Raw genomic sequence first — 26,496 nt, 5'->3', positions numbered from 1 at the left:
ATTGGAAATCCATATGCAACAAAATGAAATTGAATCCCTTTCTCTCGCCATCCACAAAAATTAACTCAAAATGGATCAGGGAGCTAGATATCAAATCAGAGACACTGCGTCTGATAGAAGAAAAAGTTGGCTACGATCTACAAATTGTGGGGTCGGGCTCCAAATTCCTTAATAGGACACCCATAGCCCAAGAGTTAACAACCAGAATAAACAAATGGGACTTACTTAAACTAAAAAGTTTTTTCTCAGCAAGAGAAACAATAAAAGAGGTAAATAGAGAGCCTACATCCTGGGAACAAATCTTTACCCCCCACACCTCTGATAGAGCCCTAATATCCAGAATGTACAAAGAACTCAAAAAATTAAATAATAAGATAACAAATAACCCAATTAACAAATGGGCCAAGGACCTCAACAGACACTTCTCAGAGGAGGACATACAATCAATCAACAAGTTCATGAAAAAATGCTCACCATCTCTAGCAATCAGAGAAATGCAAATCAAAACCACCCTAAGATACCATCTCACTCCAGTAAGATTGGCAGCCATTATGAAGTCAAACAACAACAAGTGTTGGCGGGGATGTGGGGAAAAAGGTACACTTGTACACTGCTGGTGGGGCTGCAAAATGGTGAGGCCAATTTGGAAAGCAGTATGGAGATTCCTGGGAAAGCTGGGAATGGAACCACCATTTGACCCAGCTATTGCACTTCTCGGACTATTCCCTGAGGATCTTAAAAGAGTGCACTATAGGGATACGGCTGCATCAATGATTATAGCGGCACAATTCACAATAGCTAGACTGTGGAACCAACCTAGATGCCCTTCAATAGATGAATGGATAAAGAAAATGTGGCATCTATACACAATGGAATATTATGCAGCACTAAGAAATGACAAAATCATAGAATTTGCAGGGAAATGGATGGCATTAGAGCAGATTATGCTAAGTGAAGCTAGCCAAGCCCTAAAAAACAAATGCCAAATGTCTGCTTTGATATAAAGAGAACAACTAAGAACAGAACAGGAAGGAAGAGCATGTGGAAAAGACTACAGATAACAAAGACGAATGGGGGGAGAGAAACGGAGAGAGAAGGGAAAGCATATGGAAATGGTAGGAGACCTTCAAGGATACATAAAATTACAAGAGGCTATGAGGGGCAAGGGGGAGGGAAAAAAAAGGGAGAGAATTGAACAACAGCAGGGGAGATAGAGAGGGAAGATGGGAGGGGAGGGGAGGGGAGGGGTGATAGTAGGGGTTAGGAAAGGTAGCAGAATACAACAGACACTAATATGGCATTATGTAAAAATGTGAATATGTAACAGATGTGATTCTGCAATCTATATTTGGGGTGAAAATGGGAGTTCAAAACACAATTTGAGTCTAATGTATGAAAGATGATATATCATGAGCTATGTAATGCTTTAAATAATCAATAAAAAATTAAAAAAAAAATAAATAAATAAAATGTAATGAGTCTTTTTTCAATGGATACAATAATATTGAGAATGTTTTTCACACTAAAACATACAGAGGTTTTGCTGTGTGGAATGTTGTATTCTGAGTGTGTGAATGCGTGTGCGTGTGTGTGTGTGTGTGTGTGTGTGTGTTTGTGTGTTTGTGTTTGTGCTCTAAATTAATCCATGGTTTAGAGGCAACCTTGGTCCTACTGATCAATAACAACCAATAACTTGAAGGCATCCCTAGGGCAAAGAAGCCAAAATAACCTTTTTAGCTGTCACACGAAGCTCATTACAGAGAGAAAGGCAGCAAGAACACACACATACTCACATATGAACAGCAGATATGAGCCAGACTCAAATTTTCTGGACCAAGTGGATTAGTGACATTGGTTTGGAGATCCTATTCTCAGCATCCATCAGACACCAAGTAAGAGTACAACTCCCAGCTGCAGAGATGTCAGCTCCTCATTCATGGTGTTCCAATTGGATTCTCTTTGAACATATGCCCTTTCAAGTAAAATTAATCAATCTCTTTATCACTCTCACTGCATCTGGAGCCATAATCATTACCCAACTGCTGAGAAAGAAATGAAACCACTAATCGCACAGGGAGTCAAGCTTAGTGTTCAAAGCAGGAAAGTTTTTATTAAGTTCTAATTTCAAAAGTGATTTTTCACGACTAGCCTTACAAGACATTCTATGAGCAGGAGGCTGCACTACCACAGCTGCCAGCTAAGTATCCACTAGCGTATTATCAACTCCTGAACAACTACAGAACTTATACTTTGTTTAAATTGTCCAATTACTCGATCTTCAAATCAGTTTAGAATACCCAACATGAAAAAATCCATCTAATTCTCTGAATTTAACAGAAATGATTTAAGTGTCAAACACACGAATGCCCAGTAACTTCTAATCTTTGAATTTTCCCACCAGCTATCCAACTTAGAACAATGTAAGTAAATCTACCAAAATGCACAAATTCTTACTTGTAACGTTCTGAACTTCAGGAAACTTCAAACTACTTGGGTGAGTTAAACACTGTGCTTCACAACTACAGTACACAACCCATTTATGTTAACTAAAATACATTGTCCAATTGACTTATCTTGTAAAATTGGACATGTTTTCCCAGAAAAAAATTTAGTGTGAAAAATCATATTTAAGGATGCAATAAGCATTTATCTTGACCCAAATAGTTGGATGATAAACAGCAGCTACTTAAAGCATATAATAATACACAATACAAAGAAATATTAAAACAAAAACAAGACTTAATCCTCAAGGGGCTAGAACTTTAGAATACTAGACTGCCTACAGGATTGATCATTCTTCCCTATGTGAGCCAGGTATTCTCAACAGCACACTAAGCTAAAGACCTTGGCCAGGTTCTGATATTAATAGTCCATCTCATTTTTTTACTAAAACTATTTCATTTAACATGGTTCATTGATACTTTAAGGGGCATTTTCTCTATTATTTTGTTTCCTGGGGAAAAATCTTCTGATGACAAGGGTCAAGGAGCATCCTTCAGGACATGAGGAATAGCAATAATCATTAGAAGCCATTCCTGAGTATTATAAACCATGTGAATTTTAACAGACTGAGTTTCTATTAGAGACTACTGCAAGTTTGTTTTACTTGCACGTTTAATATCCAGAAGATTTGTTCAATCTGCATAATTCCAAACTATCATCAATTTTTAATCATAGCAGCTTAATCACTGAATAATAAATTTAAAGACTAACCACAACAATAAGATAAATGTCTATAACCTTTTAGAAATATATTGTATTTGTTTGTACTAACAGTCAATGTTCTGAAAATGAAATTAAGGAATAATATCTGTTCAAAATAAATAAGATTTATTTTATTTTGAAAATAAATAAGTTTAAAAGAGAAAGCTTGTACACAGAAAGCTACAAAACATTGCTGGGGGAAATTAAAGACATGAAGAGACATTCCATGTTCATGGATCAGGAAGCTTACTATCATTAAGATAAAAATTCTTTCTAAATTTATCTATAGATTCAACCCAATTGCTATCAAAATTTCAGCAGGTGTTTCTGTGGAAATTATCAAAATGATGCTAAAATGAAAATGGAAATTAAAAAGACTTAAGAATAGCCAAAAAACTTTTTTAAAAGATGCAGATGAAAGACTTTCACTTGTCAATTTAAGAATTTATTATAAAGCTATATATATCAAGAAAGAAAAATACTAGCATGAAGATGGATGTTTATCATACTCAATTCCACTCCCAAGGGAAGTAAAAATACATGCCCACACCAAGATTTTCACACTATGTTCACAACAGCATTTTTCATAATAGCTCATATCTGACAGTCCAGGGATAAAAACTTTCCATTTATGGTTAACTGATTTTTGAAAAAAAAAGCAAAGACCATTTGATAAGGAAAGTATAGTTGTTGTTTTTTTCCCCAGCAAATTATGCTGGTATAATTGGATATCTACATGCCAAAAATAAAAAAAATAAAATAAAGACTGAACTTACAACCTTATTCCTTCCAATATGAAAAATTAATTCCAAATAGATGACATACCTAAGTATAAGACTAAAACTATAAAATTTTTAGAAGAAAACATAAAAAAAATCTTTGGGTTCTTGAGTAAGGCAAATATTTCTTAGATGTAGGGCCAAATGTATAATCCATAATTGGAAAAAAAAATGGTAAATTGGACCTCACCAGAATATAAAATACTTGCACTTCAAAAGACATCATCAAAACCTGAAAAGACAGGCCATATACTTTGAGAAATTATCTGCAAACCTCATATTCAATAAAGAAATTTCATCCAGAATATACAAAAACTCATGAAACTCAATAATAAGACAAATCAGTCAATTTATAAATACAAAAAGATTTGCTAAGACATTTCACTAAGAAAATATACAAAGGGCAAATAAGTACTTTCAAAGAACATATCATTAGCCTTTAGTGAAATGCAAATCTAAATCACAATGAGATTATATCCACTAAAATGACTACAATTAAAAAAAAAACAGACAATAACCCATGTGCAAGAATATGGACAAATAGGGATCCTCATGTATTGCTGGTGGGATCATAAAATGGTCGAGCCACATTTGGAAAACAGGTTGCATTTCTTAAAAAATTAAACCTGTATTTGTCATTGCAGTCCAATCAATTCAACTCCCAAGAGAAATGAAAGTAGATGCCTACACCAAGTTTTGCATACTATGCTCACAACACTATTCAAAAGTGAAAACAATTCACTGGTGGTGGTGGGGCGGTTGTGCATGCACCTAATTCCAGTGGCTTGAGAGGCTGAGGTAGGAGGATTTCAAGGTCAAAGCCAGCCTCAGCAAAAGTGAGGCCCTAAACAACTCAGTGAGACCCCTGTTTCAAAATAAAATACAAAATAGGGCTGGAGATGTGGCTCAGTGGTCAAGTGCTCCTTAGTTCAATCCCTGGTACAAAAAAAAAAAAAAAGTGTAAACAATTCAAATGTCCATCCACTTATGAGTGGATTAAAAAGAAGTGCTATTAGCCATACAATGGAATTCAGTGACATGAAGGAATGAGTGTTGGTGTATGCTATAATATCAATGAACCTTAAAAATGTGAAATACAAGAGATCAGATATAAAAGACCAATGTTATAGGATTCTATTTATGTGAAATATCCAGAAAAGAAAATTAATAGAGGCAGAAAGTAGATTTGTGGTTGATGAGGATTACGGGTAGGAACAGGGATTAACTACAAATGGGCATGCAGACGTTAATTTAGAGTGATAAAAATGAAAATAGTGAAATGGTTGCAAAGCTTGTTAATGTGTTTCAACAATGAATTCATACATTTTAAATGAATAAATTTTGTTATATAAACTAGGCCTCAATAAACTTGTTTAAAAATAGCCAGTCTCTCAGACTAATAATTACTAGTATTAAATAGTATAAAATGCTATAAATGAGAAGCTTCCATATAAAACATGTGTTCATCTAGATCACTAATTACCCAAAATTAAAGCAATTAATTTGGAATCTTAACGTGGCATCTAGAAAACACAAATGTGTGGGTGTTTTTCCCTTTTTGTTGTTGTTATTGTTGCTGTTGTTTGTGTTCATGAGAGCCTCTGGGGAGACTGGCAACATCTAAGCAGCTGTAAGTTCAAAGTTTCAAAGAGGTGAACCTAAGGCCTGTTCATCGTGGAAGTTCAAGTTGTGAAAGGCTCTACTGCATAATATCTATCTATTCTAATGCAGTTTCTTCAACAGTAAAACAATTGGGATCCTTGCTCTGCCTACAACTTCCTAGGGTGAAGCCCATGTAAGATAAATGAAAGAGGAAGAGGTTCTAGAATATTATAATTTTTAACTTATTGCCAAATATAATGGTGCCACTTGCACGCTGGCTTTCCCTCTTTTCAAGTCTGAAGATGGTAGAAGTCAATGCAGAGGACTTATCTAAGCCTGAACCCAGGCTTGGTTGAACCGGCCACTTACATTATCAGTTCTAAGAAAGCTCTGAGACTGCATCCTGCATGGATATAGCTTTGAAAAGAATCCCACAGCTCTTGCTTTGAAAACAATAGAGTTTTATGAATAGGAATGTCAGGAGAAAATATCGAAGGTACAATATTTGAAACGGCTAAGGTACATGAGGCATGCCACTAGAAATACACAGTAAAATGGAAACTTGTACACTTATTTTGAAAAATGGAGTACAGATAAAGAATAATTAATTGCCTCTTTAGAGAAATGACATTTATTATTAAATGCATGCCTATTTATCCAAACTAGAATATATTCTACATATCAGAAGTAGAGGATAGGGAATAAGTATTATCAAGTAACACTCCTTTTCTAGTAATAAAGAATAAAATTACTTAAGTGCTTACTATGACTTTGAGCTTGTAATACTTACTTTTGAATACACAAAATTTAGTCTGAGCATGTACTACAGAATATGAAGTCAGTTTTTCTTATTTCCATTGTGCTGATGAGAAAGTAGAGGCATGAAGTTAAGGACCTTACTCAAGGTCACCTACAGTTTGTCACAGAAGCTGGACAGTCTGATTTCAGTGCTCATACTCCTAACCATTCTACCACCCTGCTTGGTATGTACTGTCAGCTTCTGTATGATTTATAAACATTAATACTTGGAAATGGTACATATATATATATGGTACATATATAGCTAGGTAATTAAGCCTCAAATAAATTTTCTAAAAAAAGATTCAAAATTAAGTATCCTTTTCAACATAGTGCATGTACTTAGCAATAGAAAACTTTGAGTAGCTGCATTCCATTAAAAATTATTAACCCTGAGGAAAAAAACTCATATGTTATTCTTATCATTTATTGTTAGTTTTGTAGTAAAGAGTATTTATGAATGAAATATATCATTTGATGATAAAACAAATTATATCCATAATGGCTTTTATTTTGTACTTTTGGGGAAACTGGACTTATCAATATAAATGGGTGCCAATATCTCAGATTCCCTACATAATCCACAGTTTTATTCCTATATTAACTTTAAAGAGGGGGAAAAACAAAAGAATGAGATGACTATTTCATGATCATACTTTGGTGAAGAAAATAAGCCTTATTTTTTATTTGTCTTTTTAGATATACACAACAATAGAATACATTTTGACATATTGTACATAGGTGGAGTACAACTCAATCTACTTAGCATCCCATTATTGTGGTCATACCTGTGGAGTTTCACTGATGGTGTGTTCATATATGAACATAGAAAAGTTATGTCCAGTTCATCTACTATCTTTCCTATTCCCATGTCGCTTCTCTTTCTTTCATTCCCCATTGTCTAATCCACTGAACTTCTATTCTTCCCTCTTCATCCCCTTATTGTGTATTTGCAACATCATATCAAAAAGAACATTTAGCCTTTGGTATTTTGGGATTGGTTATTTCAATTAGTACGATAGACTCTATATCTTTACATTTACTGGCATAAGTCATAAAGTCATTCTTTTTTATGGCTGAGTAATATTCCAGTGTGTATATATACCACGATTTCCTTATCTATTAATTTTTTGAAGAGCACCTAGATTGATTCCATTGCTTAGCTATTGTGAATTGAGCTTCTACAAACATTGATGTAGCTGAATCACTGTAGTATACTGATTTTAAGTTCTTTGGGTATATACTAAGCAGTGGAAAACTGGGTCAAATGGTGGTTCTGTACCTAATTTTTTGAGGAATCTTCATACAGCTCTACAGAGTGGTTGCACCATTTTCAGTCCTACCAGCAATATATGAGTGTACTTTTTCCCCCACATCCTCACCAACATGTATTGTTACTTATATTCTTTTATTTTTTAATTTTGATTTGTTATATATGACAACAGAATGCATTACAATTCATATTACACATATAGAGCACAATTTTTCATACCTCTGGTTGTACACAAAGTAGAGTCACATCATTCGTGTCTTCGTACTTGTAGTTACAGTAATGATGACCATTGCATTCCACAGTCTTTCCTATCCCTATGACTCCTCCCTTTCCCTCCCTCCCCTTTCCTCTTTGCCCTATCTAGAGTTCATTTAATCCTCCCAAACCCCCACCCCCCCACAGCATAATATGGATCAGCATCCTTAAATCGGAGAAATCATTTGGCATTTAGTTTTGGGGGATTGGCTAATTTCACTTAGCATTATATTCTCCAGCTCCATTCATTTACCTGAAAATTCCATGATTTTATTCTCTTTCAATGCTGAATAATATTCCATTGTGTATATATAACACATTTTCTTTACCCATTCATCTACTGAAGGACATCTAGGTTGGTTCCACAGTCTAGCTATTGTGAATTGTGCTACTATAAACATTGATATGGCTGTGTCCCCATAGTATGCTGATTTTAAGTCCTTTGGGAATAGTCTGAGGAGAGGGATAGGTGGGTCAAATGGTGGTTCCATTCCTACTTTTTCATACTGCTTTCCATATTGGCTGTACCAATTTGCAGTCCCACCAGCAATGTATGAGTGTGCCTTTTCCCCCACATCCTCACCAACACTTATTGTTGTTTGTATTCTTAATAGCTCCCATTCTGACTGGAGTGAGATGAAATTTTAGAGTAGTTTTGATTTGCATTTCTTTAATTGCTAGAGATATTGAATGTTTTGTCATATATTTGTTGATTGATTGTACATCTTCTTCTGAGAAGTGTCTGTTCAGTTTCTTGGCCCATTTATTGATTGGGTTATTTGTTTTTTGTTTTTTGTTTTGGTGTTAATATTTTTGAGTTCTAGAGATTAGTGCTGTATCTGATGTATGTATGGTAAGAATTTGTTCCCAATTAGTAGGCTCTCTATTCACCTCACTGATTGTTTCTTTTGCTGAGAAGAAGCTTTTTAGTTTTAATCCATTTCATTTATTGATTCTTGATATTAATTCTTGTGCTATAGGAGTCTTTTATTTATTTTTTTTATTGTTGGTTGTTCAAAACATTACATAGTTCTTGACATATCATATTTCACAGTTTGATTCGAGTGGGTTATGAACTCCCATTTTTACCCCATATACAGATTGCAGAATCACATCAGTTACACTTCCATTGATTTACATATTGCCATACTTGTGTCTGTTGTATTCTGCTGCCTTTCCTATCCTCTACTATCCCCCCTCCCCTCCCCTGCCCTCTTCTCTCTCTACCCCCTCTACTGTAATTAATTTCTCCCCCTTGTATTATTTTTCCCTTTCCCCTCACTTCCTCTTGTATGTAATTTTGTATAACCATGAGTGTCTCCTTCCATTTCCATGCAATTTCCCTTCCCTCTCACTTTCCCTCCCACCTCTCGTCCCTACTCTGTTCTTAGTTACTCTCCTTATATCAAAGAAGACATTTGGCATTTGATTTTTAGGGATTGGCTGGCTTCACTTAGCATAACCTGCTCGAATGCCATCCATTTCCCTCCAAATTCTATGATTTTGTCACTTTTTAATGCAGAGTAATACTCCATTGTGTATAGATGCCACATTTTTTTATCCATTCATCTATTGAAGGGCATCTAGGTTGGTTCCACAGTCTTGCTATTGTGAATTGTGCTGCTATGAACATCGATGTAGCAGTGTCCCAGTAGCATGCTCTTTTTAGGTCTTTAGGGAATAGACTGAGAAGGGGAATAGCTGGGTCAAATGGTGGTTCCATTCCAAGCTTTCCAAGAAATCTCCATACTGCTTTCCAAATTGGCTGCACCAATTTGCAGTCCCACCAACAATGAGCAAGTGTACCCTTTTCCCCACATCCTCGCCAGCACTTGTTGTTGTTGGACTTCCTAATGGCTGCCAATCTTACTGGAGTGAGATGGTATCTTAGGGTGGTTTTGATTTGCATTTCTCTGACTGCTAGAGATGGTGAGCATTTTTTCATGTACTTGTTGATTGATTGTATGTCCTCCTCTGAGAATTGTCTGTTCAGGTCCTTGGCCCATCTGTTGATTGGGTTATTTGTTATCTTATTGTCTAATTTTTTGAGTTCTTTGTATACTCTGGATATTAGGGCTCTATCTGAAGTGTGAGGAGTAAAGATTTGTTCTCAGGACGTAGGCTCCCTATTTACCTCTCTTATTGTTTCTTTTGCTGAGAAAAACTTTTTAGTTTGAGTAAGTCCCATTTGTTGATTCTAGTTATTAACTCTTGTGCTATGGGTGTCCTATTGAGGAATTTGGAGCCTGACCCCACAGTATGTAGATCGTAGCCAACTTTTTCTTCTATCAGACGCTGTGTCTCTGATTTGATATCAAGCTCCTTGATCCACTTTGAGTTAACTTTTGTGCATGGCGAGAGAAAGGGATTCAGTTTCATTTTGATGCATATGGATTTCCAGTTTTCCCAGCACCATTTGTTGAAGATGCTATCCTTCCTCCATTGCATGCTTTTAGCCCCTTTATTGAGGAAGTCGAGGCCTAATCCAACATGATGGAGATTTGGGCCTACTTTTTCTTCTAATAGATGCAGTATCTTTGGTTTAATTCCTAGGTCCTTGATCCACATCAGTTTTGTGCATGGTGAGAGATAGGGGTTTGATTTCATTTTGTTGCATATGGATTTCCAGTTTTCTCAGCACCATTTGTTGAAGAGGGTGTTACTTGTATTCTTGAATCTCAGTGTAGTTTTAACTTGCATTTCTCTCATTGCTAGAGAAGTTGAACACTTTTTCATATATTTATTGACCATTTGTATTTCTTCTGGGAAGTGCCTGTGCAGTTCCTTTGCCCATTTATTGATTGGGTTTGGTTTTTTTGCTTTGTTTTGTTTTTGGTGTTAAGTCATGGAATTCATTTGAAAAATAATAAGAGACCCAGAATAGCCAAAGCAATCCTTAGTGAGAAAAGCAAAGACAAAGGCATCATGATACCAGACTGGAAAACTGGAAATCCATACACAGCAGAATGAAATTGAACCTTATCTCGCACCCGCCACAAAAGTCAACTCAAAGTGTATCAAGACCTAGGCCTTATACCAGAAAGCCTGCATCTACTAGAAGAAAAATAGGCCCAACTTTCCATCATGTCAGCTTAGGAATTGACTTTCTCCACAAGACTCGTAAAGCACAAGAATTAAAATCAAGAATCAATACACGGGATGGTAACAAACTATTATGGCTTGGATGTGAGGTGTCCTCCAAAAGCTCATGTGTGAGATAAGGCAAGAAGGTTCAGAGGAGAAATGACTGGGTTGTAGCTTTAACCTAATCAGTGAATTAATCCCTGATGGAATTAACTAAGTAGTGGCTAGAGGTGGGTGGGGTGTGGCTGGAGGAAGTGGTTCTCTGGGGGCATGTCTATGTGGAATACAGTTTGTATCTGGAGAGTGGAGTCTCTCTCTGCTTCCTGACCATCATGAGAGCTGCTTTTTCTCTGCCACATTCTTCTACCGTGGTGTTCACCCCTTGAGCCCCAAGAAATGGAGCTGGACTTCTATGGACTGAGACCTCGGAAACGGTGAGCCCTCAAATAAACATTTCCTGCTTTAAAATTGTTCTGGTAGGGTCCTTTAGTCACCTCAGGGGGGAAAAAAACAAAAACAAACTAAAAAGCTTCTTCACAGCAAAGGAAACAATCAAGAGTGTGAAGAGAGAGTCTACAGAATGGAGGAAAATCTTTGCCTCAAATAGAGCATTAATCTCCAGGATTATATAAAAAACTCAAAATACTTGAACACCAAGAAAATAAGCTTTTTTTTGATAAAGAAAATTCAGATTTTATTCTTAGATTCATTCATTATACAATCATTTCCATACTCTAAAATGGATAGTGTTTAAAATAGTAAATTATAAAAAGAACAATAAACATGATACATTGCTCTGAAGGAGTCTGTGGACTTAGACCTTGGTGACAACAGTAATGGTTCTAATCCTGAAGAAAGCACTATGCAGAGCTGAGTTTTTAGGAGTAGGAATTCTTTACCTATCTTTTGTTATGGAAAGTAGATTCAAGTCAGAGAGAGGGGATGTAAATATTATTGAAAGGAAGAAATAATTATGAGTGAAGTTAAATACACACTTTTAAATTATTTTTTTCTGAACCTCAGTGTGGCACTAATGTATGCTGCACAGATGTCATCTGTGTATAAATTTTTAGGACTTTGTTGAAATATAAAATAACTGCATGAATAAGGTAAATCTATAAGGAGCCCACAAGAATGTGGGCATATTCATTCCATTCAAGAGTGGTGGTACTTAATAGCACCTAAGGTCATGACCATGAAGATGTTAACTAAATAAGTTTCTAAGGTTGTTTCATGCATGTATAATACTCTCATTTTGTCTTTAATTCATGTTTCAATTTCACTTTGATAGGTATGACTTATTTTGAACTTTACTCTTATCTTTCTTTGCTTAGGGGTGACTGGACTCAGCTAGGAATGATCACTTCATAGCAGAGTCCAGTCACCCCCCCCCAATGTGTGAACAAAATCAATGACAATTATTGTTCCAAGTCACTATCTTGTGGCTAGTTGATATATAGAGAAACAGAACATGTGTGCAACTTCTGTCACTTATGTGAAATCTCTTGTTCCTGACTTCAGCTCTGTGCCCTTTTCATCCAATAGACAGTAGAAATGACTGTAGTCCAGTTTGGATGGATGGAGAAAGATAATGTCCTTCAGGAAAATAAAAGAAAAATGCCTGGCTGAATAAACACAGAGAGCAGAGCTGCCCATCAGTCATTCTGGACCACTAACTCTGTGACCTTCACATAAGAGAGATATGAGCTTCTGGGGTTTTAAGCCATTATATTTGGGAGCATCTTTGTTATAGCTGCTTAATCTTCACCTTAAATAAAACCAGCCTCAGAGAAAAGACTTTTAAGTACTGATGGATATAGGTTTTTGAGAAACCCACCTTCAATAAAAAAACCAGCTCGCCACTCAAGAAGTTCTGACAGCGAAGTCCAACAACTGAGTCAGTTGCAAGGAATAACCAATCAGTTTTTAGTATTTCATTTTTAATAAAGTGAGACACTAATGAGACTGTCAATAATCAATATGCATTAGAAGAAAGCTATCCATCTCTATGGCCACCCTTGAAGAAACAAGTGAATAAAACAGGAACAGTGCATTAAAAGAAGAATAAATGGTGGATAGAACCCAAGGGGAAAAAAGCAAGCATTAAAATCCCGAATGAATGACCCCTATATCTGTGACACAGGATACAATCTTTTTCAAATCTTAGAATAACTAAAAGATCATATAAACAAAAAAAATGTGATGACTGAAAAAAATTCAAAAAGGATGATTGAAAATAGAAAAAAATTTTAGAAACTGGAATAAAAATATAAACAAAAACAAAAATGGGAAATGTCTCAAAGTTGAACATTACTTAGAGAGTTCATATGTTTCCATGAAGAGTTTCAGAAGGAACAGAAATGACAGAGGGAGGAAATTATTTAAAAAAATAATAATAATTATAAGTCTCAGTACATGAGTAAACCAACTGAAATATCCTACTAATGTCCAGTATAACAAGAAAAAATAGATGCATCTCAAAACATGCAATCATGATATTTTAGAAATTCATGGATTAAAAGATTCCAGAAAAAGGGAAACAAGCAAAGAGGTATCACTGGACAAAGAGATGAGATGTGAGTGGCACTAAACTTCTCGCTAACCACACTGGAAGCCATAACACAATGGAGTAAGACTTTCAAAATTCTGAAGGAAAAAGCACTTTTTAATCATGAACTCCACACCCAAGGTATCAATCCAACACAAGCACACAGACCCTTCACAACCTAAGAGGGTTTGAAAATTACTTTCAATGCACCCTGTTGCAGCAGTACCAGAAGATTCTGGAAAATAACGCAAGAGAGATAAACAAGTACAGGGAAGAAGGAATTCAAGACAAGAGTGAGTAAAGGGAAGTTCCACAGAAAACACCCAGACACTGTAGTCCAGACTGAATTCAGGGAACAGATGGCTGCACAAAGATCTCCCAAAGAAAATAATGTAATTATTCTTAAGAGCTGCACTGGAATGTTTGGGCATGTGACATCTCTAATGGAGTATTTGGGGGAAAACAGCAATAGGCTCAAAGACCACACAGAAAACAAAATGAGGCCACTTTTCATTTCTGTATAAAACAAAGAGCTGAATGAGAGAGGCTACACTTGTTGGCTCAGCATAGAACAATATCTAGATAGGAAATGAGCACCCATTGACTTAAAGACCTTGATACAACTAGTTTGAAAGACTGCAGGTAGGAGGGGAGAGGTAGATGGATGAGAGATCAAATCCTCATTTAGCATAACAGCAGATTGATAGGAAATATCTAATATTTAAAAATCAAGAAGTGTCAATGATGAAAATGCTACTTAGAAATATGGAGTTAAATATCAGAATAAACATCAAAATAACAGAAACTGTGTCCCTCTGTGGAATGGAACTGGTAGGTGAGAGACCTATAGTATCTCATCTTAAGTGTGGTAGTAATATTTTTATTTTTAACACTGTCTATCTATTCAATTTTTTAAGAAAATGTGTTGAAAACATTTTTCCACATATGATCACCACTGCTGGTAAAATCAAGCAATGTAGAAATATAGATCTTTATTTCCACATTCACTAATCTGTAAGTGTGACTTTGGTTTCAGTCATTTCATAGATCCTCAATATCTTTAAGATCCAGAATAACATAGATCATATATTTTTGTCTCCTCACATCTCAGACATGCAACATGCACACAGACATGCATGCATATAAACACACACCAAAAAAACAGTGCCACTTATTAATGGGCTGGGAATATTTTTATACAGCAGTTATTGGTGTTCTAAGTACTTAAATATATCAGTGAATGAATCCAACAAAATCCCCTGTCCTCATGAAACCTACATTTTAGTGCTGTTTAGGAAAAAAATAGCAGAGAAATATATTTTATGTTATTTGGGTAATATACATTTTTTCTGACTTATTGGCAATATTATAAAATTAGTGCTTGTGGTCTCTAATGACAAATGATTAAAAATTTTAGCAGTAAATCCCAAGCCCCATATGTCTACAATTTTTGTTATCATAGAAACACCACCACTGAAAGTATAATAAACATGTGCCTTCTCCATTAACTAAAACCCATGGAAGTAATTAAAATGATCCAGAGAAAATATTTCATGGGCTTATTGCACTATCAAAAAATAGCTTTCTTCCAAGAACATTTTATTTTCTCTAAATACTTCTGAACTTTGATATATGTATAATATATAATGCAATTTTTCCTTAAAGTACTTTCAACATTGAAAATATTATTTAAACTATAATAAATATGAACATATGTAAGATCCTTTTCTCCTTATGCAATGTGATTTCGATTATCTCCTTTTTTTTCCCCAAAAAGAATAATTCCAGTTTTTCTACTTAGTTCTTAGAACATAGGTCATTCTTCTCACCCTTTTTATTCACTGGGTAGAAACTATGAAAATTAAAACTTTCCAAGGATTTGGCATATGGCAAGAAAGTAAATGTCTATAAAATTACTTATAATTATTTATTAATAAGGTATATACAACTATAAAACAAACTTTCCTTTTGTGTGTCTAAGAAATGCATACAAAAATTGTATAATAAAATCAAATGTTTCAAACATGAAATTATAACATAATAATAGAAATAGGTAACATCTGAGTAACCACTTACACGATTAGCATTTCAAAATAGTATCTTGCTTCTCAAAACAATCCTGTGAAATGTTGATTGTTTACCCATTTTCAGATAAATAAGGCCCATAGAGCTTCAATAACTTTCTCCCCATTAAACACTCAGGATTTGAGGATTCAGCTTGTGCACAAAACTTTAGCACCTTCCATTACGCCAGAGTGATCTCTTAGAATGACTTAGGCTATTTAAAAAATCTGTCACAAAGAAACGAATACAGAATATCTTTTTCTTTTAGAACTTGTTTTCCAAAACAAAATTTGTTTCCTAGTTTTTATAAGATCAGTTGCAAATGTAATTTTAGATAATGAAAATGTTCTGGAACTAGATAGCTGTAATGGTTCCACCACACTGCAAATGTACTAAATATCACTGAATTTTACACCTTTAAAACTGCTAAAATGGCAAAGTTTATATGCATTTACCAAAATAATTTTTTTAATGTCATTTGGCTTCCAAATGGAAGTAATTAGAATGTGATCCTCTACATATTTAGGATCACATATTTCAAGCTCATTTCTTCATTTCTAAGGCTTCACATTTAAATTCTATCACTTTGCTTGCGGTTCCCAAATTAATTTCTCTAGCAAAAGTCTCCTACTGAATCAGACCCTACACATCTCACTTTCTGGTCAACACTTCCACATGAATTTCTAACACACTGCCCAATACCTACCTCCTAATACTGCATTCTCTCCATAGCAGCTCCTTCACAGATAGCCCATCTTAAATATGTCAACTCCACTCTTCCAGCTGCTCAAGGAAAAGTCCAAATCACCTAATGTCTCTTCCCTCCCACCCCATCACAAATCCTGAGGGCTGTGCCCTGAATCAGGGTTCTCAACCTGGGCACCATTGATATTTGGAGGCCTGATAATTCTTTTCTTTAGGAGGGCCATTCTGTGCATTGTAGGATATTTAGTAGCACACCTAGTTGTGCCAACCATAAATGTCTGCATAAATTGCCAAAATCAACTCTGGCAGAAAAACATGGCCCTACCTATATCCAGAACTCAACCCTTTCTCACCATCCTCATGCCATGACCTTGGGTCAGATCATTATCATCACTCCTTATTTCTCTAGCTGCCTAACTGGTCTTCCTGCTCTACCCTTTTCAACTACCTACCACAAGGACCCTTTTCAAATTTTACTAAAAAGAAAGTCAGATCATGTCACTGCTCACTGAAATCCCTCTAGCGTCTTTGTGTATCATCCAAAGTAAAAGCCTTGTCCTCTGAGGACACAACTGATCTGGCCCCATTACCTCTCTGTCCTTATCTCCTATCACTATGCCCATGTTCTCTCTGCTGAAGCATGCTGGGCTCCTCTCTTGGTCTTTAAACGTGTCCCAGGCACTCCTGTCTTGAGTCATTGCCCTATTGCACCATCCATCTGTCAATATCCCCGTGGCTGGCTCCCTCACTTCCTGAAGGTCTTCACTCAAATTCACTTCCTTCTTGAGGTATCCCATGGACAACCAACTAAAACTATCAGTCTCTCATCTACCACCATGTATCTGCCTTCTTTGCCCTGTCTCTCCTTCTTAGCACTTCTCATCACCTAACCTGTTCTCTAACTTTATTGATCATGTTTAGTACCCAGTTCCTGAAAACCAAGGATTTGTCTGACTTACTCTCAATTATCCATTTATCTCACATCCTTGTAACAGTGTCTGGCACACAATCAGCACTCAGTAGGTATTAGTGTAATGAGTGATGAGTGCACCTCTTAGAATTAATACTTAGAACTTTTTACAAACTACCATTTACTGTCTCTACAAAGCAGGTATACATGAATAATTATATACCTAAACTTACAACAAAAGGCAACATTATTCCTTAACTGATACTCTTCCTAACATGACCCTTCTTTCTTCACATGAATGGCAGATAGCCTGACACTAACTAACTGATCAGGCATTCAACAGCCTTGCCAGATCAATGACCCCACAGTCTATGATACACTAGACTCTCCTTTAGTACAGAAATATTTAGCAACATATATTATTATTTATCAATCCATTGTTTTTCTGAAACCATGACTCACCTAGAAATGCCACTAATTTGGGTAAAGTTGACTAACATCTAATGTTCTAATTCAAATAAAAAACAATAGACACCAACAAAGAGTTGAAGTGGATGACACTACAATCTAAACCAAGAGAATGGTTTCCAGGTTTCTAAAATATACTTATCTGAGTCTCCATGGAAGTCTATTCAAATTTCAGATTACATTGGTCCTGTGATGTGATAACATGTTATAAAAAATATTACTAGTTTCAACTAAAAACAGCTTTAAAAATAAAAATGAAATATAGTAAACTCATCAATAAATAGGTAAAAGATTTTAAAGTTTCAAAGTTGACTATGAAAGGGGTGATCCAGAACTGCTCCAGGATATATGGTTCCTCAAGTAAATAAATCTACTTCTTACCTTTAAAATCCTGATTCATCCATGTCATTAGTTTTTATGAAAACAAAGAAACTAGAAACCACAGAAATGCAAAGCAACGGGGAAAGAAAAAATAAATGAAAAGGAAACTAGTGAAATAATTTATTGAATTAAAACATGCAAAAATACTAGACAATCATTAAAAGATGAGGCTGACCTATGGGTTCTATGATGTAATATTCATCAAGACCATTATATGACAATTATTTGATAAATTATATGAGATAAATGAAGCTGCAAAAAAAAAAAAGAAAGCTGAGAGCATGATTCTAGTTGTGCATGTGTATTAATTAGGTATTTTCATATCCATCATTCTCTACCATCCTCCCTGCCCAGGAGGCCCACCTGCATGGATTCAATAGGCTCTCCTCTCTTGTGGCTTCTGGTAGAGTTCAGAAAATGGAAACTTTGGGATAAGATGAAACCGAAGGAGAGAGTGAGGCAAGGTCCATTTTCTCTCCAGTTCCTTTCCTAGTTTCTACCTTTGGTTGGTTCTAGCTCTCTAAAGGCCAAGGCATCTGGAAGGCACTGCATCTACAGATGAATACTTTTTTCTTGAGATTCTAGAAACCATTCTTTTTCCTTGCCCCTGCTGGCCTACAAGTTGTAAAGACCCCCTCTAACTGATGTAATTAGGGGCACTGCACAATCCCGGTGGCTGTCTTCAGACTCTCCTCGGCCTCGCCCACTTTCATGAATAGTGTTTTTCCCAGGCCATTTCTTTCCTGGAGAAATCCTAAACAACAATAATAGTAATACTTGTGTGTTATAATTTATATACATAAATATGTACAATGTATACTTATACATGCAAGGAAAATTTTAGAGCACTAAAGAGATTGGTGAATGCAATACATAGTCTGGATTTTTGCTTTAATTTTATACTGCTTCAATTTTACTATTTTAAAATATATGATCAGGTACAAATAATTTGGTTTAGAACTGAATTCAGAAATGAGAGAAATGTATCTTACTTACCACCTTTGTAATGTAACAGCAAGAAGGGAAGGAAGCAAAGAACACCAGGGAAAATGAGAATAATGACCTGGATATTCATTTGAACATGCAATGTATCTGATAGGAAGGATTCTCATAGCTAAACCTCAAGTTTGACAGTTATCAGTGTATTTATTCAGTGTAGAGTTGATTCTGCTCCTTCCTGTTCCAATGACCTACTTTTGAAAAAGCAGATATTTTTTAAATTTACTTCAAATTAAGCCCATTCTCAACATATCTCATTCATCTCAAATTTGCTATTTTTCATTTTAATTGCATTTTTTGGAGAAATTTAGACAGGAGTAGAATCAGATAAAAGTGCTTATTTTAATGTGATAAAATATTTATCTTTTGTTATTAAAACAAAATAGCTCCATTTGCAGAAAAGCAACATTGACTTTTAAAACTATTTTCAAAGCCTCCTAAAACTACTGTAAAGGGGGAAAAACACAAATCGCTACTGTGGTTTTGGAGCCACAATTAAATTAATTTATAGGGGCTTTGATGCAATTAAATTTCCTCTAGACTATATCTCTAATGGTGCTAGAGTTTTTTACTTAATATCCTTTAAAGCATAATTCACTTTCATTTTTTGCAAAGTCATTTAAATATTACAAATATCACTTTTATACATATTTCCATGGTGACAATACGTTCACAGTCTATTTAATTTACAGATGATGAGACCAAAATGAAAACTCTGAGAACCATAGATCTTCTACAACATCACATTTTCCTTCCACTATATTAGGAGTATAAGTTATCTGTATTTGCAAGAAAGGACTCTGGAAACAGTAATAAATATTTTAAACCATCTGATTGTGAAACTTTAAGAAAATTAAAATCCAGAAGAACAAAAAAGTATCAGTGACACAAAGAGCCAAGATATATGGGGCTCATAATTTAACTTAATAAATTATTAACTTTGAAGTTAAATTAACAAAATTTTTTCACAGCTAAATTAAGGAAATATTTAAGGAAGAATGTAAGTTATATATAAGCTTCCAAACACCAAGCTCAACTTATTCATATATATGAAAAGATTATACATAATATAGCTAAGGATCACCAACATCATTAAGATGACTTTATAGTCACAACTGGTAAGCAAAGCTGTTAGAATAATATTTCATGCCCCCAAACCTAGATATAGAGGATGTATGCTGGAAAGTATTTAATACTAAATAGCTAACTAGTTTGAACCCTGAAAGAATCATACAGGACTGTTCCAAAGCATTTGTAGCAAAGGATACCTGCTAAATTCAGATGCCATTTTTGCTGCAACTGTGCTGCACAGTGGTGAAATATTTCACAAAGGAGAAGTCGATGTAACTATGGAAATCATAACTTTAACTGACAACAACATGAACATTTTGAAGCATAACAAGCATCATGGATAGAGGTGACAATTATGCAAGAATCAAAATCCAATGTAAGCTATAAAATAAAGGGTTTATTTTTCCTGCCAGTATATTTCCCACTATTCCATACTAAGATCAAGGATGGAAAGAATGATTTCTCATTAATAACAATGGGACAAAGGAACAGCCAGGACATTCCTACCTGGTTTCCAGATGAACTGATTATCTCTTTTGCCTTCCAAATGAGCTGCATGGGGCAGCAAGAGAGACAGCAATAGAAACAGCTTCCTCATGCTCCTCCATACCCAGCAAGTCACAGCCAGATTATCCTTTGGAAACATTCTTCAGACTTCTCAGCCTCTTGACTTGCCTATTCCTAAAAGAATAAAAGAAAATGAGATTAAGTGTATTCTGTTCACAAATGATGAAAACTCACTTTGACTTCTGGAACCTTTATCATGATAGTATTAGAAATCTTTCATTAACCTGAAGATGATAACACATACAATACCAATATTTGAAGGTCAGCAGTTAATCAGTCACACTTTCGATCCTGACCCACAGACCCACAGAAGCCATCATTGATTCTATGGACTTGGTAGCCCCTCAGTCAGTTGAATTTTATTCTTAAGAGAAAGCAAGATTGGCAGAAAACTGGTATGCATGTTCCCTTCCACTCAGCCAAATTCCAAATAGTTCACAAATGGGGAAGAAAGGTAAGTAAACACAACAAAGTTCAAAAAAGGGTAAAGAATCCTCTAAAAGTAGCATGAAAAAAGTAGATGGGAAGACTGAAGACAAAGCAATTACTCTTCTGTACTGAGAAAAAGAGGGGGGAACCTCACACAAGATAATAGCTGAGAAGAACCTAGGGAATCATAAGGGCTAGAAGGAGTCAGAAAGGACACATCGGGCAGAATGAACCACAAGGCATGGAAATGCATGTCATGTTAGGGAACTAGTGGTGAGGTGGGTGGTTGCAGGGAACGACACAAGGAGCAGGAAGAAATGCACAGAGATGAGAGACAAAACAGACTGGGAACCAAATTATAAAGAGCCTTGAACACTTTAGGATGGATTTGAGCCTCATGCTGTGGATAGTGCCCAGAAGAATTCTGGGAAGAGAATGAATAAAATAACTGAGATCAGTGTGCATAAGGATTATTAGTGGATGATGTTACAGAAATCAGGGGCAGTTAGGAAAATAGTTCAGGTAATACCTGATGGATGAAAAAGACCTGGAGAGATTTGAGAGGTAGGGCTCAGGTTGGATTAAAAGGATCTGGTTGACAATTGGGTGTGTTATATAAGAGGAAGGAGATTAAATAGGACAGCATGACTGCAAACCTAGATGACTGAACCGATGGAACCCAAAGAGGAGAAAGAAGAAAAGAGATGGATTTGAAAGGGAAGATAAAAGGCATTTACTTTAGAGTAGTTGAAGTCCAATGTGATGCTAGGTATCCAATAGAATTTTTTTTTATTTGTTTGTTTGCTTGGTTCTTGTTTTTGTTTTGGGTGGATAGTACTGAATCCAAGGCCATGTGCATTCTAGGCCATGCTGTGCCATGGAACTATAACCTCCAGGTATAACCTTCTAAAATATAATAAAAGGTTGAAATGTAGGACAGTGGTAGAGTGCTTTCCTAGCAAGTGTGAAGCCCTGGATTCAATCCCCAGCAATGCAAAATAGTAAGATAAAAGAAAGAAAGAGAGAAATGCTGTCTGGTGTTAAAGACAGATGAGATAACATTCCCTAATGCATGAATTATGAAAAAAAATATGTAAAGAGACATAGGCATAGAGGATAAAAATCTTGAACAGTACAAAAGGATACCAAGGGTAGAAGTTAATAACCCTAAATATCTATCTTCAAAATTGCCAAAGTAGGTAACAAATCTAAACATGAACTTCCTAGTGACCAAAGAAAAGAAATAGCTACTATAGCCCTATAGTCCTCATGTGCATAACTCCTTTTGTCCTTCTCTCAAGCACTGAAGGAATTTACCCCAAGAGTCCTCATAAATACAGATGATGCTGAGCACATTACTTCATCAAATAAAACAGACAACCACAAGTTGCATATGGTGGAGTCTCTTGGCACTCCTGGAACACTCCCAGGGTACGGTAACAAAGTACAAGTCAGTAAAAGTTATTCTACAAGGAGTCAAGCAATGAAGTTCAAGTACACAGCTCTCCAATGGCCTGTATCATTTCAGGGATGAAGAGAATACTTTGAAAGGCAACCAGAAGCTTTTCTTCAACGTTCCATATTACAAACCAATACTGAGAATGGTAAAAGCAGAGGGCTCTGGCTGAAATAAAACGAGACCCACTTTGCTGATGTTTGTCTTCAAGAGTGGCCTCTTGGAGGATTTCATGGAACCCAGGGGACATCACTAGACACAATTCTAAATCCTCTGCCCGGGAGAACTGAACTAGACAAATTTACTTGGGGCAAACAATCAACAATCTGATCATAGCTGCACTTTTGCTAAGGGCCAAGCAACACAGATACTAAAATATAGTTTGTTCTAAGTCCATTGCTGGCCCATATGGCACTTCTTTGTGAGGCAGAAAAATATGTTGAAGTTAGTATATTATTACAGAACCTTAGTTGTTCTGGCCATGAGCTATTTTCCAGAACCCCATGGACAGCAGCCAGCATGCACATACAGGCCCACTCTAGCTCCCTTACCAATGTGACGATTCACAGACACATACATCACCATGGGGAAGCACACTGCATGCCCTCCCTCCCATTCTGAAGGTGAAAAGACTGCTACATTTCAGATTGGAGCTGCCACAGAGCTAAAGAAGGACCTCTGGGAGTGGTAGTGGGCAGGGAACAACCACAGGCTTGTGTGTTCACAAGTAAGTACCTGCTATATCGGGTGCACAAGGCCATGGGTTCAGCAATGGGTTTATGGAGGAAGGAGTTCCCCCTTCTACCCTTGAAGCCCTGGAATCTCAATTCCCCTCTACATGCTCCCTTGCAAGTTAGCATCTATCAGTGAATTGTGGCCCCTTTATGACACATCTTTGAATATCCAGACATACCCTCAAATATGGATATAACACATTGATAATGACAAATTCACATGCTATTAAGAAACAAAGGGCATTGTATCATGATATTTTCAACTTTACTTAATTGTGTATCAATGGATGGTCACTCCACTTTTACTGAAAGATGGACTGAAATCAGGCTATTATTTCATTAGAAACTCCAACACAGGGTTTTTGCCAGACATGCAAATGCATGTATACACACACACACACACACACACACACACACACAGTGAGAGACCTGATTACAACTGTATAATATGGAATTGAAACAAAGACTTTAGAGTGAATATTTTTCAGAAAATGTCATGGCCAATTATGCCACAGAAGCAGTAGGAAAAAAAAATCTACATCTATCTTGTCACTATAAAATAAAATAACTTCCTGGTGAAGTTACAAAGTTTCCTGGTGACAAACATACCCATGGGAAAGCTGGCCTTATACATAAAAATGGATTTGAGTCAGTGCCACATTAGAGTGTGTTTGATAAAAAGGATTGTATTTTAAGGTTGTTGATTCCAAGCTATTTCCAAAGTTAATAAAGTAACTATGTTGTAGGACCAGCTCTCTATTGAAGCCACCCTTTTCATGACACAGAATCACCCTGGGCCAGACACGGTGTCACACTCCTGTAATCCCATAGCAGAGGAGGCTGAGGCAAGAGGACCACAAGTTCAAAACCAGCCTCAGCAATTTAGTGAGGCCCTAATCAACTCAGTGAGACTTTGTTTCTAAATAAAATACAAAAAAGGTTGGGGATGTGACTCAGTGGTTGAGTGCCCCTGAATTCAATCCCTGGTACAAAAAAAAAAAATCACCCTGGAATAGAAAACTTTGTCCATTCTCATTAGTGGGAGGCATGTATTCAGCACATCTAAAATATACTAAGGTCATTAAAATGTAAACTAAGGAAAAGATGGACCAAAAGCATATTTGCTCTACTATGAATGGCTGTAGGAAGCTAAAAAGAGATTTTTAAAGGATTATGAGTTACAGAGAAATTTCAGAATGAGGAGCCAACGAATGAATGATCCAGAATGAGTAGCCAAAGATTCACACATAAATATTTTTAATTTTTCATCAATCTTTGTATTTTTCTTGGAAAAAAAATATTAATATTATCTTAACACAGGTTACTATGAGCCTTGGTCTCCTCTTAAGCTCTCTTGCCAGCCCAAAGCTCTGTATGAACACTGCAAAGGAAACTAGTGCCTTCACAGCTCCTTCTGTGATTACCTATGCCAGGACCCAACTCTCAGTGTGGAAGATGCTAGGGCAGAGTGGCGTGCAGAACCTTCTGGACTCCTGCAATCACCATACCTCCTAGCTATCACTAACAAAGCAGAGCACCAGTAGGAAACCTAAGACAGATCTGGAACAAAAGAAAAATCTACAACAGATCCTAGGTAATCAGAAAAAGATTTTGATTCAGGAAGTAACAGCAAGATTCCTCCTAAAGACACCCACATGTTTTAGGTTTTACACTGCCTACACTGCTGTTCCTCATTACATGCCTTTTCCCAAGAAGCTTGAGGGCAGAGAATAGGAGACCAGCATTGATGGAGCTTTCTCCATTGACCCTGCTGCTAACATTTCACACATAAATAAAAGGAGACTCTGCTGAGCTGATGGAAAATGCAAGATGGAATCTGAACACAGGTTTGTCTTACTAAACCATGTTGCCTTTCTTTTCCCCAAATGCCTGAATCTCACTAAATTATTCCTTAGAAGACACTGGGATTCATTCTGATGTCTTTAACTTGAGGAGCCACACAAAAGTTCACTGTAACAAAATGAGAGGACAAGACACGGATTCCACTCCACTGTTTGTATAACACAAATGAAAAAAAAATGCTATAGCTATGATAAAATATGGTATGCAGAAGATGTGCTATCCATGATGGCATGAATAATTTATATCATGAAGGTCGTCGAATTTCCAAATCAACTTATTTACTATATATCTTAGCATCTAAAATGTATTTGCAAGGTTAGCTCTAAACTGATGAATACTAAGGGAAATAAAAACACAGTTTTCTCCCTTTAGCTTTAGTTTTCTAATAATTTAAAACCCATTCAAACTATGAAAAATGTGCCTTATACTTCATATGCATTTCATTTTCCTTTAAATATATTCTTATCATTGAAGCCCTTGAATATTTAGAAGGTACAAACCTTAAAAAATAAAATAAAAACTGTTCCAATTTGCTTTCAGCCTGAAGGAATAGCAATGAATGGGAGAAAAGCAAACTGTGATTATGCATATCCCCATAGTGCCATCTCATGGCAACTGTGCAGAGAAGAGGGCTCAATAATGATGGGCGATCAACAGGCTTAATTTTTGATAACAACATTACACATTCCATTTCATCTTCTATCATGTGCTTACCATATGCTACTATACACAAATATTGACCTCAGTCCTCAGTACTCCATGGTCCTATGAAGTACTTATCCACATTACCTCTCATTTTAGAGATGAGGAAACTGAGGCATACAGACTTAAGTGACAAACTGAGCTCACAAAGGTGGTTAGTTGTTTGCAAAGAACCTCAGCAATCTTCCTTGGAAACAAGAGAAACTAATGTTGTGAGTCAACATTGACACAAGCAATTTCTCATGTCCCTGAAAAAGTAGATCCTTTTTCCACCCTGTGGGTTCTGTGAGCAGATTGTATGAGGCAAGTCATATACCATTTCACTAAATCCTCATAATAAAACTGTGAGCAATTATTCCCATTTTGTTGCAAAAGAGAATTATTATTAAGCATGTTAAATAAGTATGCTGAAAGGCACCTCAGCCAGAAGGTGTTAAAGCTGGGTCATAAAATAGCCCAGACACCACAGCACTTGCATTTACCACAGTACTCCTGAACCCCAGCAGGTCACCAGATGACCTCCAAGCTGAGGGTCCTCAACTATAAAATGAGGGCAACAGTCATCCCACAACCATTAGGGGAGTAAAGATGAAATAAAATATAG

At 36.1% G+C, this 26,496-nt stretch overlaps 1 protein-coding gene across 1 annotated transcript in view; it reads right to left on the bottom strand.

The window, feature by feature from the left end:
• THSD7B (thrombospondin type 1 domain containing 7B) overlaps window positions 1-26,496 on the bottom strand; it is a gene marked incomplete at its 3' end in the record, with an annotated part of 851,308 nt that overhangs the window by 714,388 nt on the left and 110,424 nt on the right. The window contains exon 2 of the mRNA XM_081262010.1: window positions 20,649-20,822. Coding sequence (XP_081118136.1) covers window positions 20,649-20,787 — 139 coding nt within the window. The 5' untranslated portion in view covers window positions 20,788-20,822. The remainder of the gene's footprint in view (window positions 1-20,648; window positions 20,823-26,496) is intronic.

This window comes from Spermophilus citellus (assembly GCF_964194105.1).
Source record: "Spermophilus citellus genome assembly, chromosome: 11".
Taxonomy (NCBI): Eukaryota; Metazoa; Chordata; class Mammalia; order Rodentia; family Sciuridae; genus Spermophilus; species Spermophilus citellus.
Note: the sequence above shows the minus strand (reverse complement) of the source record. Positions and strands in the feature narration are given on the sequence as shown.